Source organism: Montipora foliosa, chromosome 8, assembly GCF_036669935.1.
Source record: "Montipora foliosa isolate CH-2021 chromosome 8, ASM3666993v2, whole genome shotgun sequence".
Lineage (NCBI taxonomy): Eukaryota > Metazoa > Cnidaria > Anthozoa > Scleractinia > Acroporidae > Montipora > Montipora foliosa.
The window spans coordinates 47051896-47064395 of NC_090876.1; the positions used below are offsets into that span (position 1 = coordinate 47051896).

Consider the following 12500-nt stretch of genomic DNA (forward strand, 5'->3'; position numbering starts at 1 on the left):
GTGGCTGCTTCTAATCAGTGTGCAGTAGCGGTCCTTAAGTACCCCATGTGGAAGCAGCATTGGCCGCTGACAGAACTAAGAAGGATTGATTGAGAAGCGCGGAAAGTCATGGTAACAAACGGAGGGAAACACCCAGCGTCATCAACCACCCTATTGTACGTGTCGAGAAAGAAAGGTGGACGTGGCCTGCAGTCAGTAGAGGGAGAGTACAAGATTACGAAGATTAAGGCAGCAATGAAATTGTTCTCTAACAGTGACCCTAGCATGAAAATGGTGAGAGAGTTTGAAGAGCGTTCTGCTGTTTTGGGATATCAGTCACTGATTACAGAGGCCCTCAGGTATAGTGAAGAACTTGGACTGACGCTGAGGCTTGCCTACCCGGAACCAACAGTATGAGAAGCCGCTGGAGAGGAGGTGATTGCAACAAAGGCAAAGCAACTGCTGAGATCAAAGTACGAAGAACAGTTGTTAAAGACAGTACGTGATGAAGCATGGCAGGGAAAGCTGCATACAGCAAGATGGAATGATGATAGCATGAGCACTAAGAACTGCTTCTCATGGCTAAGCGAATGGACGTCGTGCCCAACGTATGTTGTGGCCGGTATGTATGAGTTATATGAACAGCTCCTACCAACGAAGTTATACCAAGTTAAGAAGATTAAGATATCACAGTTGAGTAATGTGTCCTGTCGTATGTGTAATAAGGCACCAGAAAGCATAGCTCACGTGCGATCAGGATGCTCAGCCCTTGCCCAAAACAAGTATTTGGCAAGACACAACAATGCATTGAAAGTGTTATATTTTGAGCTGCTACGAGATTTACAACATGAACAGTAAAATTATAGAAGAAACTCTCGAAAGGCTGAACATTATAATATTCCAATTTTGTTTATAGTTACCGGTATATAGTTTCATTTTATTGTACTTAGTCATTTAGGGACACTTTTGACATGTTATATAGTATCTATCAAAAATTTTTAAAAAACTAATACTAGACTTTAGACATTACTCATCAGGGATAGAAATTAGAGTTAATATTTAAAGGAGAAAAAAAAACAAGGATTATTTAGCTTTTATAAACTACATTTTTAGGATTTTAGGATTTATAATTTTCGATTATTTTTATTTAGATAGATTCAATTTAGATTTGAGTAGGTTTTTAAGAGCTACTTCGGATTTTTTTTAAAAGAGATTTCCAGCGATTGGTCACGTGATCTCACGCCCAATCACTGTAATTACCTTAGGCATTCATGCGTATCTACTGCCATAATAAGAATAATAATAATTGGTTTATTGTAAACACCGTGAAACTCAGTCTGCCAGTTGGTGAGACAAATCAATTTAGAGGACATTTTATGAAAATTAATTTAGTCACCCTAAAATGTGAAAAACGGAAAACAATTGCCATCATCATAAAGTAAAGTAAAGTAACCATATTTAACATCGATAACTCGTAACAGTAATTCAACTGACAAACCTAAGGTCGACGGTGCACTCATTTTACTCCCCCTTCTCCTCTCATTCAAATTACTTTGTCTTTTAATACTTATACCTAAAAACGAGTTCGTGGTGACCCCTATTTTGCATTGCCTGAAAGTAACATGCAAGGTAAAGTGGAATGCTTTCCAAGTTAAAAGGTTTCTTTGTAGTGTATTCAGAGCTATTTTCACAACTGGAAAATTTAAGATGGCTCTGAATCTGCCCCCAATAATTTTTCTTAACCCACCAGAGAATTTTACCTTAGCCTGTTAATTACTTCTTAACGAATAGAAAATGAGGGTCATCAGGTTTGTTTTTCCTTTAAAAATTTTGTGTACGTAAATTACATGTAGAATCACTGTAGTGTTCTTCGTCTCATCTCATTAATCCTATTAGTATGATTTTCTGAACAAAACTATACGTGCTTTTTATTAAGCCAAAATGTTTAATTTATGTTCTTCCCATCTTATTCAATTATTCATCTTAATTTACATTTTTGAATCCTGAATGCTACTACTCAATTATCTGCTGTACATCATGTACATTGTAGAATCATACTTAAATCAAGTAGAGAAACTGGTGAGATTTCCAGTTCTTCTACTGTTACTATAAAATTATCGCAATGTACATGTACATGTATGCTAGTTATTGTTTTAGTCAATTAATTACAGTGTAACACACCTTTCACTTCTCCAAATCCCGAATTCAGCATTTCTAGATTTAAACAAAAATCAACTAAAATGAGTCAATAATGAGATACACATTGGGTTTCGATTAGTTTGGTTCACCTCAATATTAATTAACCACTTTCATTCCCAAGAGTGACACTAATCGCAAGATTTACATTGTAACTATGTCTGACAGAAGATGACTCAAAGAGATGCTAAATGGTTTTGACTATCTGCCCATGCTGCAACTGTGGCTTAGCTGTGTTTTATGTCCACTTGTACTAGCCCCATACAATGTGACTAGTAGTCAGTGTGATGCTTCTTAAAAGTGGACTTGGCACAGCCCTCCTAAAACAAACTGGAGCACACAGTTTCTTTCAGTTCTCGTCTGATGAGTAAAACTGAACAGCACTATGCACAAATATAAAACGAGCTCATTGTCAAAGTTTATGTGCGTGAGGTATTTGATCAGTACATCTTTGAGAAAGGCAATGCAATTGTCCAGTCCAACCATAAACCCCTGGAAACCACACATATAGAAAAACTCATCCACAATCATAAGGTTAATTAGATATTTAAACCTTTTTTCGGTCGGGCATACCTTCTAAATTTTCAAGCTTTTCCTTTGTATTATCATCGTCTATCTTGCACTCCTTCAGCAACTCTCGATAGTGCTCCTCAACAACGGGATCCATGCACTCAGTCTTCAGACGGCTGATCACGCTGGAATAAGTTGCTCCAGATCCAAGGGCAAGTAGGGCATTACTTATATCCTGCCATAACATATCGAATGTTGCATCATCAACAGAAGCTTGGCTTGCATGAGCATAAACTTGGTTTCTATAATACTTGATCCTAGCTATGTTTGCCTCAGGACTGTTATCACCAGAGAGAGGAAGCTTGTCCCAGCTTCCAGTACTGGCAGGAGGAATGAGACTGCATATATTTCTCAACAGTAGCATCAGAAGTGTAATGTCAAAGCTGGCTGATGACACAGATGAAGGATGAGTTGGGTACAGCTTTCCCCATTGTGTGGGATTCAAAATTCTTTTCTTTCTCAGACCATGCAATGATGTATGGTGAGCTACTGATGACAAAATCTTCGGAAGAGTAGCTGGAGGGTGTATTGTGTCAAAGGTGTCTCTCAGGGCCTGGGTTCCCACATCCACTAGAAGCCTGCACAGACGGGCATAGTTGGTTGTCTCCTTTGACGAGGCGAATGGAGCTGGAGCTGAAGCTGGAGCTGGAGCTGGAGCTAGAGCTGGAACAGATGCCATATCCCAAACTGTTGGCTACATAAACATGGAAAACATGAGTGCGGTTAATTGGGAATCAAATCTTTAGAACTTGGAATTGTCAATGCAATGGCATTTGGTAAGTGACTAGCACACATTGGGTGTAAATACGCTGTAAGAGAGCACGGAGCATCTTGAAAAAGAAGAAAAACACAAGGAAACATGTTTCACTATGATTTAACCAATTAACCCTATTAAAGGAGTAAGGATTAATTATTTTTACTCTGCATGGCTAATGCTAAAAATACTTGCCAACCAGAGGCACTTTAGGAGTGACTGGGTTGTTCACAGGACTCATGCTTGCTCGATTTATGAATTCAACAGACGGTTTTCAGTGTTACATTTCAGATTTGGATTTTTCATTTATACATCCGTGAAACGTGAAACATCCAAAAAAGTGTAATGTGTTCTCACTGAGAAATCACATTCTTAATGCAACAAACACATTCCATGCCTTGTTTAGCCTTCACCCCACTTTAACTTTGCATTTTTGAGGTAGAAATATATAATCCATAACCACAGAGATCAAGATTGCACAGGATCTGTTCCTGAGACAAAGAGGAATTCAATATAAAGTTAATCTCATAGCAATGTGTGAGTATCAATTGTTTAAAGGAGTACATGTATAACTTAAAATAAGTAGCCTGCAGAGGACATTAACAAATCTGCATGTACGCTGCTCTTGGTGCTAAAACAGTGAACAATGCTTTGTGACTATTACAATGTACATAATACCATATGGATAGAATACATGCCTCATTGAGTTGAAACAGACTTGAAAGTCATCCTTCCCAAACTTTAAGTCACTTAGTGATTAACTCTGTTACACCCACAATGAACTTGTCAACTTATGGGTCAGGCAAAAGTCACAAGATCAATACGTTTGTTAGGAAAACAAGAAGTTATAATGTCTTTCCCAGGTGTGGCGCTTTATGAGATGGATAACATATGCATGCTCCAGCTAACAGCCTGGTCAAGCAGTTAAGCATCTAAAATCTGGTCCGTGTTCTGTGGTATTAATGTTTTTGAGTGAACCTAGAGTCCAAGGGGCTCCCCACTGAGGAGTAAAATCTGTAAGTGGCCACTGGACGATAAAGGGTTTAAGGCAAACATAGGAAAACGTGAAAAGCAATTCCTTTTTTTCCAATGAAAAGAAGAATTCTGATTGGTTCTCTAAGTGGTCCGAATTTTGCAATATGAGCCACCATGTAGGTTGCCAAACTGTTCCCATTTTCTGTTTCCATTTTCTTGGGCATAAAAAGAAAAGTGCGACAAATGTTTTTCATTAACAATGTAGCCATGTCAGAGTTCCAGTACAAATTTTACTTTCCAGAACTATTAGCAGAAGCACGCAAAGAGGCAAGACTCAAGGAATAGAAAACCCTGTGCGAGAGAGCCATTGTAATAAAAACCTTGTAAGGTACGGCGTGCCAGCTGGTTTACGAACTGATAATGGTTCAAATTTGGTGTCCGACGAGATGGAGAAATATAATAATTTGGAGGAAATGGGGATTGTGCATGACTACAACACACCTTTGTCGCCCAGGTCCAATGCAGAGGTCGAGCGCCAGAACCGCTCACTTCTCAAAGCCATGAGAGTCTTCCATGCAGAAGGGAAGGATTGGCGACTGGAGCTCAATACGTTTGGAACCTGTGACGGATGCAGAATGCAGTACAGAGTCAGGAGGTGATACTCCAGAACCGGTCCCCAGTCCTGAATTGTCTGACCAGTCTACTCAAGAAACTACGCCTACAGGAGTGGCAGTTGCGGGTACTCCGCGTCGCTCAGGAAGAGTTAGCCAGCCTCCAACGGCCTTGGCTGATTATGTACAGTACTGTGCAAAAGTAATGAGAGCGAATTTCGACGAATTTCGTCTATTGTTCTCGCGAATTTTCGACGATATGTCGGCGAAGTTTCGCGAGGTATTTCGCGTCGCTCAATGCGATATTTCGAAGAAAATGCGGCGAAATGATGCGAATTCTTCCGAAATTTCGAAGTAACGAAATTTCCTTGCTGCGAACTCTTTCGAAATTTCGAAGTAACGAACTTTTCTTGCTTTCGAAATTTCGAAGAAATGAACTTTCGTTTCGTCGAATTTTCGAAGCATTGAACTGTCGTTAAAAATACACTGTACATTGTAATTGCAGTAACATACATACAGGGTAACTCGGAACCAAATGCGCTTTGTTCATTTATTTACACCACGACTGAAGAGCGTTTCAAAAATGAGCTAGAGAGATTTAACCCGCACTCTGCTTCAGTAGAGTAACTGCCCGTTTGTTTTTAGACAAGACAAACCTTCAAGGACTGAATCGTAATGACAACGAGATGCTTCTGTGAAGCATACACTGGGTTGCCTGTGGTACGTGCTACAGAAAATCAGAAGGCACTGAATTGTGTGGTATTGAAATACAGCATTCCAGTCTCTGAAGAACAACAAATAAAGGAGAAGCGAGAAACATTGGCTTCTGGGCTGACATGTTGATAATTTTCAAGTTCCCTCACAACTTCTGTTTACCACAAGTGTGCCCTCTGAGCATCTGACAGCTTTCTAATACTAAAGTTCACTGAAGTTTAGCCCTGCCGGGCGGGGTTAGTGTTTGGATGGGAGACCAAGACAACATTTCCCTCAGAAAACAGAAGCATCGGACCGAAAATACTACTAACTCTAACAAATCCGAACTCAGCAAGGTACAGATCTTGTTAGCTTGCTTTATGCAAAACAAATATTGATGAAAAAGCAAATAACTATTGATACAGAGTTTTCAGAAAGAGCAGAAGGAAGTTTCCCGAACGGTCGATCGAGAATAAAATATTTACGACATCAAAACAACATTAATTTTGAACCGTGAATATAGAATATAAAAAGTTACGATCAGCAACAAACATTTTGGGAGATTTTTGCTACGTTCAAGTAAATTGCAAAATCGAAAGTGACATGGCCGGAATTCAGCGGGCGCCGTGATTAAGTTACCGCGGCATGTTTACTCGCCAAACAGTGAAGCATCTGTGTCAAATGATGGCAAGATACCGGGTTTTTGTAAGTTTCTTTTTCAGTCAAGTGTTATAAAGTTTGACAATGAAATGAGCGAAGTCAAAACAAAGATCACAATCGCCCAACTCTTATTTATGCAAAGTCAAAATTTACTCTCCAAGACGCGTACGACGTTATTTATCACCAGGTAATTCCATCATTTTGGAAATAGCAGCTACTTTATTATTCATCTGCGTCACAAGTTTTCACTGATTTTGGGGCTCATTTTGTTGAAACTCAAGCACGCTTCCAACAGGCCTGTGAACCCTTCCTGCTTACAGAGCAATACTAAAAAACTTCTCCAATATCACATTTCAACCTTAAGCTCGAAAATTCAATACACAACATGATATTATAATTCACAAAGGCAGAAAATACCACAGAATCCTTTTCCAGCGAAAAAATTATTGAAACTAACAACATATTTGCTCTTAGAGGCGAAAACCTCTTCCTATTTCATTGCGTGCGTGAAGACAAGAAACTCAATCGTGTCAAATTACCATGTACTTCAGGTAAATAGAGCTCACTTTGATTTCGTCTCGACGGGCGATAGATTGTTGTCGAAGTCCAGTACTCGTCGCTTTTGAGCTTCCTGCCTAGTTTATCCAACTGACTTTCCATTATTGAGCTCCATAAGGGTATATTTTGTTTAAGGATCCACTAAAACGCCATTCGCGTTACATGACTTTCGACGCCATTGCAGGTTCTACTGTGTCCACCAGAGAAATCTACGCAGTTCCACTACCCTGTCGATCCTAGGAACATACGCGTAGAAGGCTCTATGCACAAAGACACCACTTACCAGGGGAGTGACAGGCAAGACTTTTACCGACACGGAAAAAAAAAAAAACTAAAAAAAAGAAAAAAAAAAAAAAAAGAAAACAAACAAACTAAACGAAGACCTCGACTGGTTTGCCATAGGCAACCCAGTAACAAGCGGGATTGTAAAAGTCCATGATAGATGGATTACGCATGCATATTTCTGGTTGAAATCTAACTCCGATTGAAGGTAAAGCTTGCAATGTTTTGATCCTCTTCATAGACAAAAAGCGCTTTGACTTGCATGCCAGTAGTTCGAAAATGTGAATGATTTCAGAGAAACATAGAATCGGTTCAACAATTCACCAACGTCAAAAAGTTATGACAAATGTCTATTATTTGCCGCGGGCTGTAACACTAGTGTTGTCACGCGTTGCGTATACTAAGAACGGCTGCGTAGGAGACTACTGTAACACTAAGTAAATGTAAGAAACAAATCTTGATTCATCATCTGGTTTATTTAAAGTTTACATTACATTCCAAAAACGAGAAAAAGAATCTGAAATCTACCGAGATTACATGCAAAAATACACACAGTTGCTAACGAATTAATCTTGCCTAGTTTGTTTGTCGCTACTTTTTCTCAAGTTTTGGCAGCGTTTGCCGATGCTTATTTTACAGGACTCCCACATGCGGTTAAGTTCCTCTCTGTCCTTGCACTGGTAGCCGAAGCTCCTCGTCACTTCCGCTGAAACAAAACAAAATTCTTGGTGAGTGCTCAAGTTTGGTAATACGCAAATTACAGATCTGTAATTTGCCAAACAGGGCATTTCTGACCTCTTAGCTCGCCGCTTTTTGTTCAGAATTCATCATTGCAAAGAGGTATATTTACTAAAAGCATTTACGAATGTAATAAAGCAGGTAAAAGTTCGCTGTGATCTGACAAGAGCTCGTTTCGCAAAATACAGATCTTTAATTTCACAACTCTGCACTTCCGGTGTTTATTACATCACAACGCGCGCCGAACCATGATCTCGTTTGATATCATCATTTTACCCTGCATTTCTTTTCATTTCGTTTCGCACAATATAGTAAGCCCTCTTCCTTACACATCCGAAAATGTTTCAATTGAATATTCAAGGATGAAAACAGATTTAATGTTGTTAGCAGTACCTTTGATTGCAGTAATGATCCTATGATCTAGAGGAGCAAAGTCCTTGGTGCCATGAACAGTGGAATTCATAAGGACCTCCTTTGAAAACAGCTTGTCGATAAAAACAAAACACCGGTGAACAATGCGTTTCATCAATTAGTATTTGTGAGGATATCGAATTCCTGAGGTTACACGGACTGGGCCCAGGTTTTCATCTCGCTCTTTAAGTGATTTCAAAGCCTAATTTCAAGCTAAAGGTAAAGAAAAGTCTAAGTCAAAACTGAGGGCCAAAACTCTTTTGGAAGAATCTTTGTTGATTCACGTTAATCCACGATTAGCTTAATCGGGCTTCAGATGTCAAGAAAATCTCAGTGAACGTAAGCCATAAAAACTTTCATACCTGCGGAATCAAAGTCCGTTTGTTGAATTAGCTCGTCCAGCACCCGGTCAGGTTCTGTCATGCAAGGCGTGCGATGTAGGTCACTCTTGTCTGCAGCGGGTTCCTGTCTGAAGAGCACAGTTGGCGTATACGGCAGCTCTGGTGTTCCCGTAGTGCTACAATGCGATGCTCGAAAGGGCTGTGTTGTCACTAGACTCAGCAGTCTGTCCAGCTTGGCCTCCTGTTTGGCATACGAACACTCGAGCCGCTCTAGAATCATCCTTACTAATCGAAGCTCGTTCACTGTCTGGTCGTGCTTGTTTGAGCCGCTGTTCTTGTCAGTGCTAACCTAAACAAAAAATAACTGCGTATCAATTATGTTATCCTTTACCAATATGACAAAGGCTGACTCTACTCAATAAATCTCCAACCAGAATCAAGCCAGAACAGCCAAGAGAGTTTCAAAAAGCCTAAGCACAGATTCACGAAAGAACGAGATTGTTGATCGTGATTTTATGATTGAAATCGTCAAGCCATTTAATTTCAGTTAACATTTTACCTCTACATTCAGTTATTCAGAATTCACGTCTCTTATTCTGACTATTTTAACACTAAAGTCTTTTTCAAAAATTTACATGTTTACGCACAAAGCCAGTTAAATTCACGTTCTTTTAGGCTGGGCACGGTCTCAAATAGACCCGGGAAAATCGAACAAAATTCGATTGTGTTCGGCAATCGAACACGGCTGCACTGCCTGGCATAGTCACATCGTAAAATTTAGGCAACAGTGGAAATCCAACTTTTCCATGCGTTCAGACGTAAATTTAGCTGGCTTTACATACACGTACGTAAATGAAATAAGAAGCAATATATAAGCTGCGTGCATAAACGTAAATAGAAATCCGAGTTGCAAATTTCACGGTAAACACATCTCGGATTTTGACACAGAAATTAGAGTTGTTCGTTCTGCTATTAAACTACTTGTAATGATGTCCTATATGAACCACCCTATAAAAGTGAACAAAGTCAACAACTTACAATGGCCGTCGAATGGTCCACAGTTCTGATTGCTTTGGATAGCAGGCTTCCAAAATTTATGTTGTCTGACTCCTCCTCTGACTCTAGGAAGTGTGGCATTTCCTCAGGTGTCTCCTGCACAGGCTTCTCCATGTCTCTCACTTTTCGTTGCGGTTTATAGGCCACCAGCGGGAAATCTTCGCCGTCCGAGCTGTCATCGGATGTGTCTTCGATACTTTCATTAATCTTGCTGGGGGACGCGGCGTCCAGAACCTGTGTTCAAGACACAAACAAAGTCGAATCTATTCTGACATATAGTCACAGCGTAAAATTTACGCAACAGTGGCAATCCACGTAACTTTTACATGCGTTCAGACGTAAATTTAGCTGGCTTTACATACGTAACACAACTCCGATTTTTGACGTAGAAATCTGAGTTGTGACTCTAGCGAAAAATATAAACATCTGGCACTGGTTGTCCAAAACACGATCAAGCAAATTGAAGTTTTAAAACGTCAACTTTGAATCCAGTTAAATTAAACAAGGCTTAGCAATTGAAAATATTTTTAGAAAGAAAGAAGAAAACAATTATCCTGCTAGCCGCTTATTTTAAACCACAAGATAATTTCTATTGATATTTTGATGTAACATCAAGCAATTTTCTTTTACCCAACAGTGGAAATCCACGTAACTTTTACATGCATTCAAACGTAGATTTAGTTGGCTTTACATAACATGACACAACTCGGACAATTATCCTGCTAGCCGCTTATTTTAAACCACGAGATAATTTCTATTGATAGTTTGATGTAACATCAAGTAATTTTCTTTTACATACCTTTCCTTTTGGTTTTTCCTTTGGCTTGGGCTTGTCTGTTTTTGTTTTCTTGCGGCATTCAGCGGAAGACGTGGCTTCTGGTATCTAAACATGAAAATCATGAACTTGTTAGTAGGAGATACAATTGAATTAAAACGATAACACTATTCACTCATAATCATCATCATCATCATTAGCAGTCCGTCGATATCGACGGTCGAGGATGAAACGGAGGCTATTCACTGTTCGATGATAAAACAGACAAGAGGAAATAATGAAATGACTGAAAGTACTTACCAGTTTACGTTTAGCTTTTGTCTGACGCAGCTGGGGCTCATCAACTGGAGGCTCGATCTCGTCAATGAGTGGGTAGCAGGTAATGGTTGCACCGTACTCCTTTTTTCCTTTTCCCCAGATGACTCTAACTCTCTGCCCTTGCTTAAGAGGTGACGGATCTACAATGGTTGAGCGTACAACATCCGAATACTTCCCACGGCTCCAATTCACTCGCGCAATTTGCTTATTCATTCTTCCTAGGTATGGTTTGATGGCACACTAAACGTCGACAGATACCTCACAACTGTACTTCGCCTTTTTATAGTTGGTAGGAAGCTCGTTCGGATCGAAAATCCTTTATCGTGATTGGCTCTTACAGCTTTTATTGTTTGAGGTGTTTCAAAGTTTCTTTTTGCAACTGCAAAGTTGCATATAAAACTGCAATGATCATTCACTTATTCAAAGTTTACTTCAGACAAAATCTCCCACTTTAATTACTTTTGCATTTTCAACCGGTTCAAAAAACGAGATAACCATTTCTGTCTTGAGCATTCATCTTTTTTTTTTTCTTTCTTGTTCTATTTCAGAGGGCGGCGAGCGCGTGCCGCCTCTAATATTGAAAAAACTTCTCCGACTATTGTGCAGTCTGTTTCAATAAATTTGTTTGTACTAATTATTAATTGTTGAACTAGTGCAATGCAGTGTTTATTTTAACGCATTTCGGTGTTAGTCAGAGGAATCTTGAGCGTTCTAGTCTCTCTTAGTTGCATTCGTTATCTTGGCGGCTTGCGCCTGCCGCCTCTAATGTTGAAAAAACTTCATGGGCTATTGTGTAGTCTGTTTGAATAAATTTGTTTGTACTAATTATTAATTGTTGAACTAGTGCAATGCAGTGTTTATTTTAATGCATTTCGGTGTTAGTCAGAGGAATCTTGAGCGTTCTAGTCTCTCTTAGTTGCATTGGTTATCTTGGCGGCTTGCGCATGCCGCTTCTGCTGTTGAAAAAACTGCACCGGCTATTGTGTAGTCTGCATTGGTTATCTTGGCGGCTTGCGCGCGCCGCCTCTGCTGTTCAAAAAACTTCACTGGCTATTGTGTAGTCTGTTTGAATAAATTTGTTTGTACTAATTATTAATTGTTGAACTAGTGCAATGCAGTGTTTATTTCAATGCATTTCGGTGTAAGTCAGAGGAATCTTGAGCGCTCTAGTCTCTCTTAGTTGCATTGGTTATCTTGGCGGCTTGCGCGTGCCGCCTCTAATGTTGAAAAAACTTCATCGGCTATTGTGTAGTCTGCATTGGTTATCTTGGCGGCTTGCGCGTGCCGCCTCTGCTGTTCAAAAAACTTCACTGGCTATTGTGTAGTCTGTTTGAATAAATTTGTTTGTACTAATTATTAATTGTTGAACTAGTGCAATGCAGTGTTTATTTCAATGCATTTCGGTGTAAGTCAGAGGAATCTTGAGCGCTCTAGTCTCTCTTAGTTGCATTGGTCATCTTGGCGGCTTGCGCGTGCCGCCTCTAATGTTGAAAAAACTTCATCGGCTATTGTGTAGTCTGTTTGAATAAATTTGTTTGTACTAATTATTAATTGTTGAATTAGTGCAATGCAGTGTTTATTTT

The 12500-nt window shown here is 39.5% G+C and overlaps 2 protein-coding genes across 3 annotated transcripts in view; both read right to left on the minus strand.

The window, feature by feature from the left end:
* Nucleotides 1-12500, minus strand: part of LOC138012407 (NLR family CARD domain-containing protein 3-like) — a 56524-nt gene that overhangs the window by 34674 nt on the left and 9350 nt on the right. The window contains exons 6-9 of the mRNA XM_068859152.1: nucleotides 4976-5093; nucleotides 3897-3990; nucleotides 2749-3439; nucleotides 2161-2193 (exon numbers count right to left, since the gene is read on the minus strand). Coding sequence (XP_068715253.1) covers nucleotides 2161-2193; nucleotides 2749-3424 — 709 coding nt within the window. The 5' untranslated portion in view covers nucleotides 3425-3439; nucleotides 3897-3990; nucleotides 4976-5093. The remainder of the gene's footprint in view (nucleotides 1-2160; nucleotides 2194-2748; nucleotides 3440-3896; nucleotides 3991-4975; nucleotides 5094-12500) is intronic.
* On the minus strand, nucleotides 6194-12334 carry LOC138012409 (uncharacterized). 2 transcript variants are annotated; one of them, XM_068859156.1, is made up of 6 exons: nucleotides 10900-12334; nucleotides 10624-10707; nucleotides 9807-10058; nucleotides 8790-9117; nucleotides 8410-8640; nucleotides 6194-7984 (listed from the first exon to the last, which is right to left on the minus strand). In XM_068859156.1, exons 1-5 carry the CDS (start codon nucleotides 11128-11130, stop codon nucleotides 8636-8638), a joined length of 900 nt encoding a protein of 299 aa, XP_068715257.1. In that variant the 5' UTR covers nucleotides 11131-12334; the 3' UTR covers nucleotides 6194-7984; nucleotides 8410-8635. The 2 variants fall into 2 exon arrangements, with proteins under 2 accessions (XP_068715257.1, XP_068715256.1); XM_068859155.1 differs by having other exon boundaries at nucleotides 6197-7984; nucleotides 8410-8500.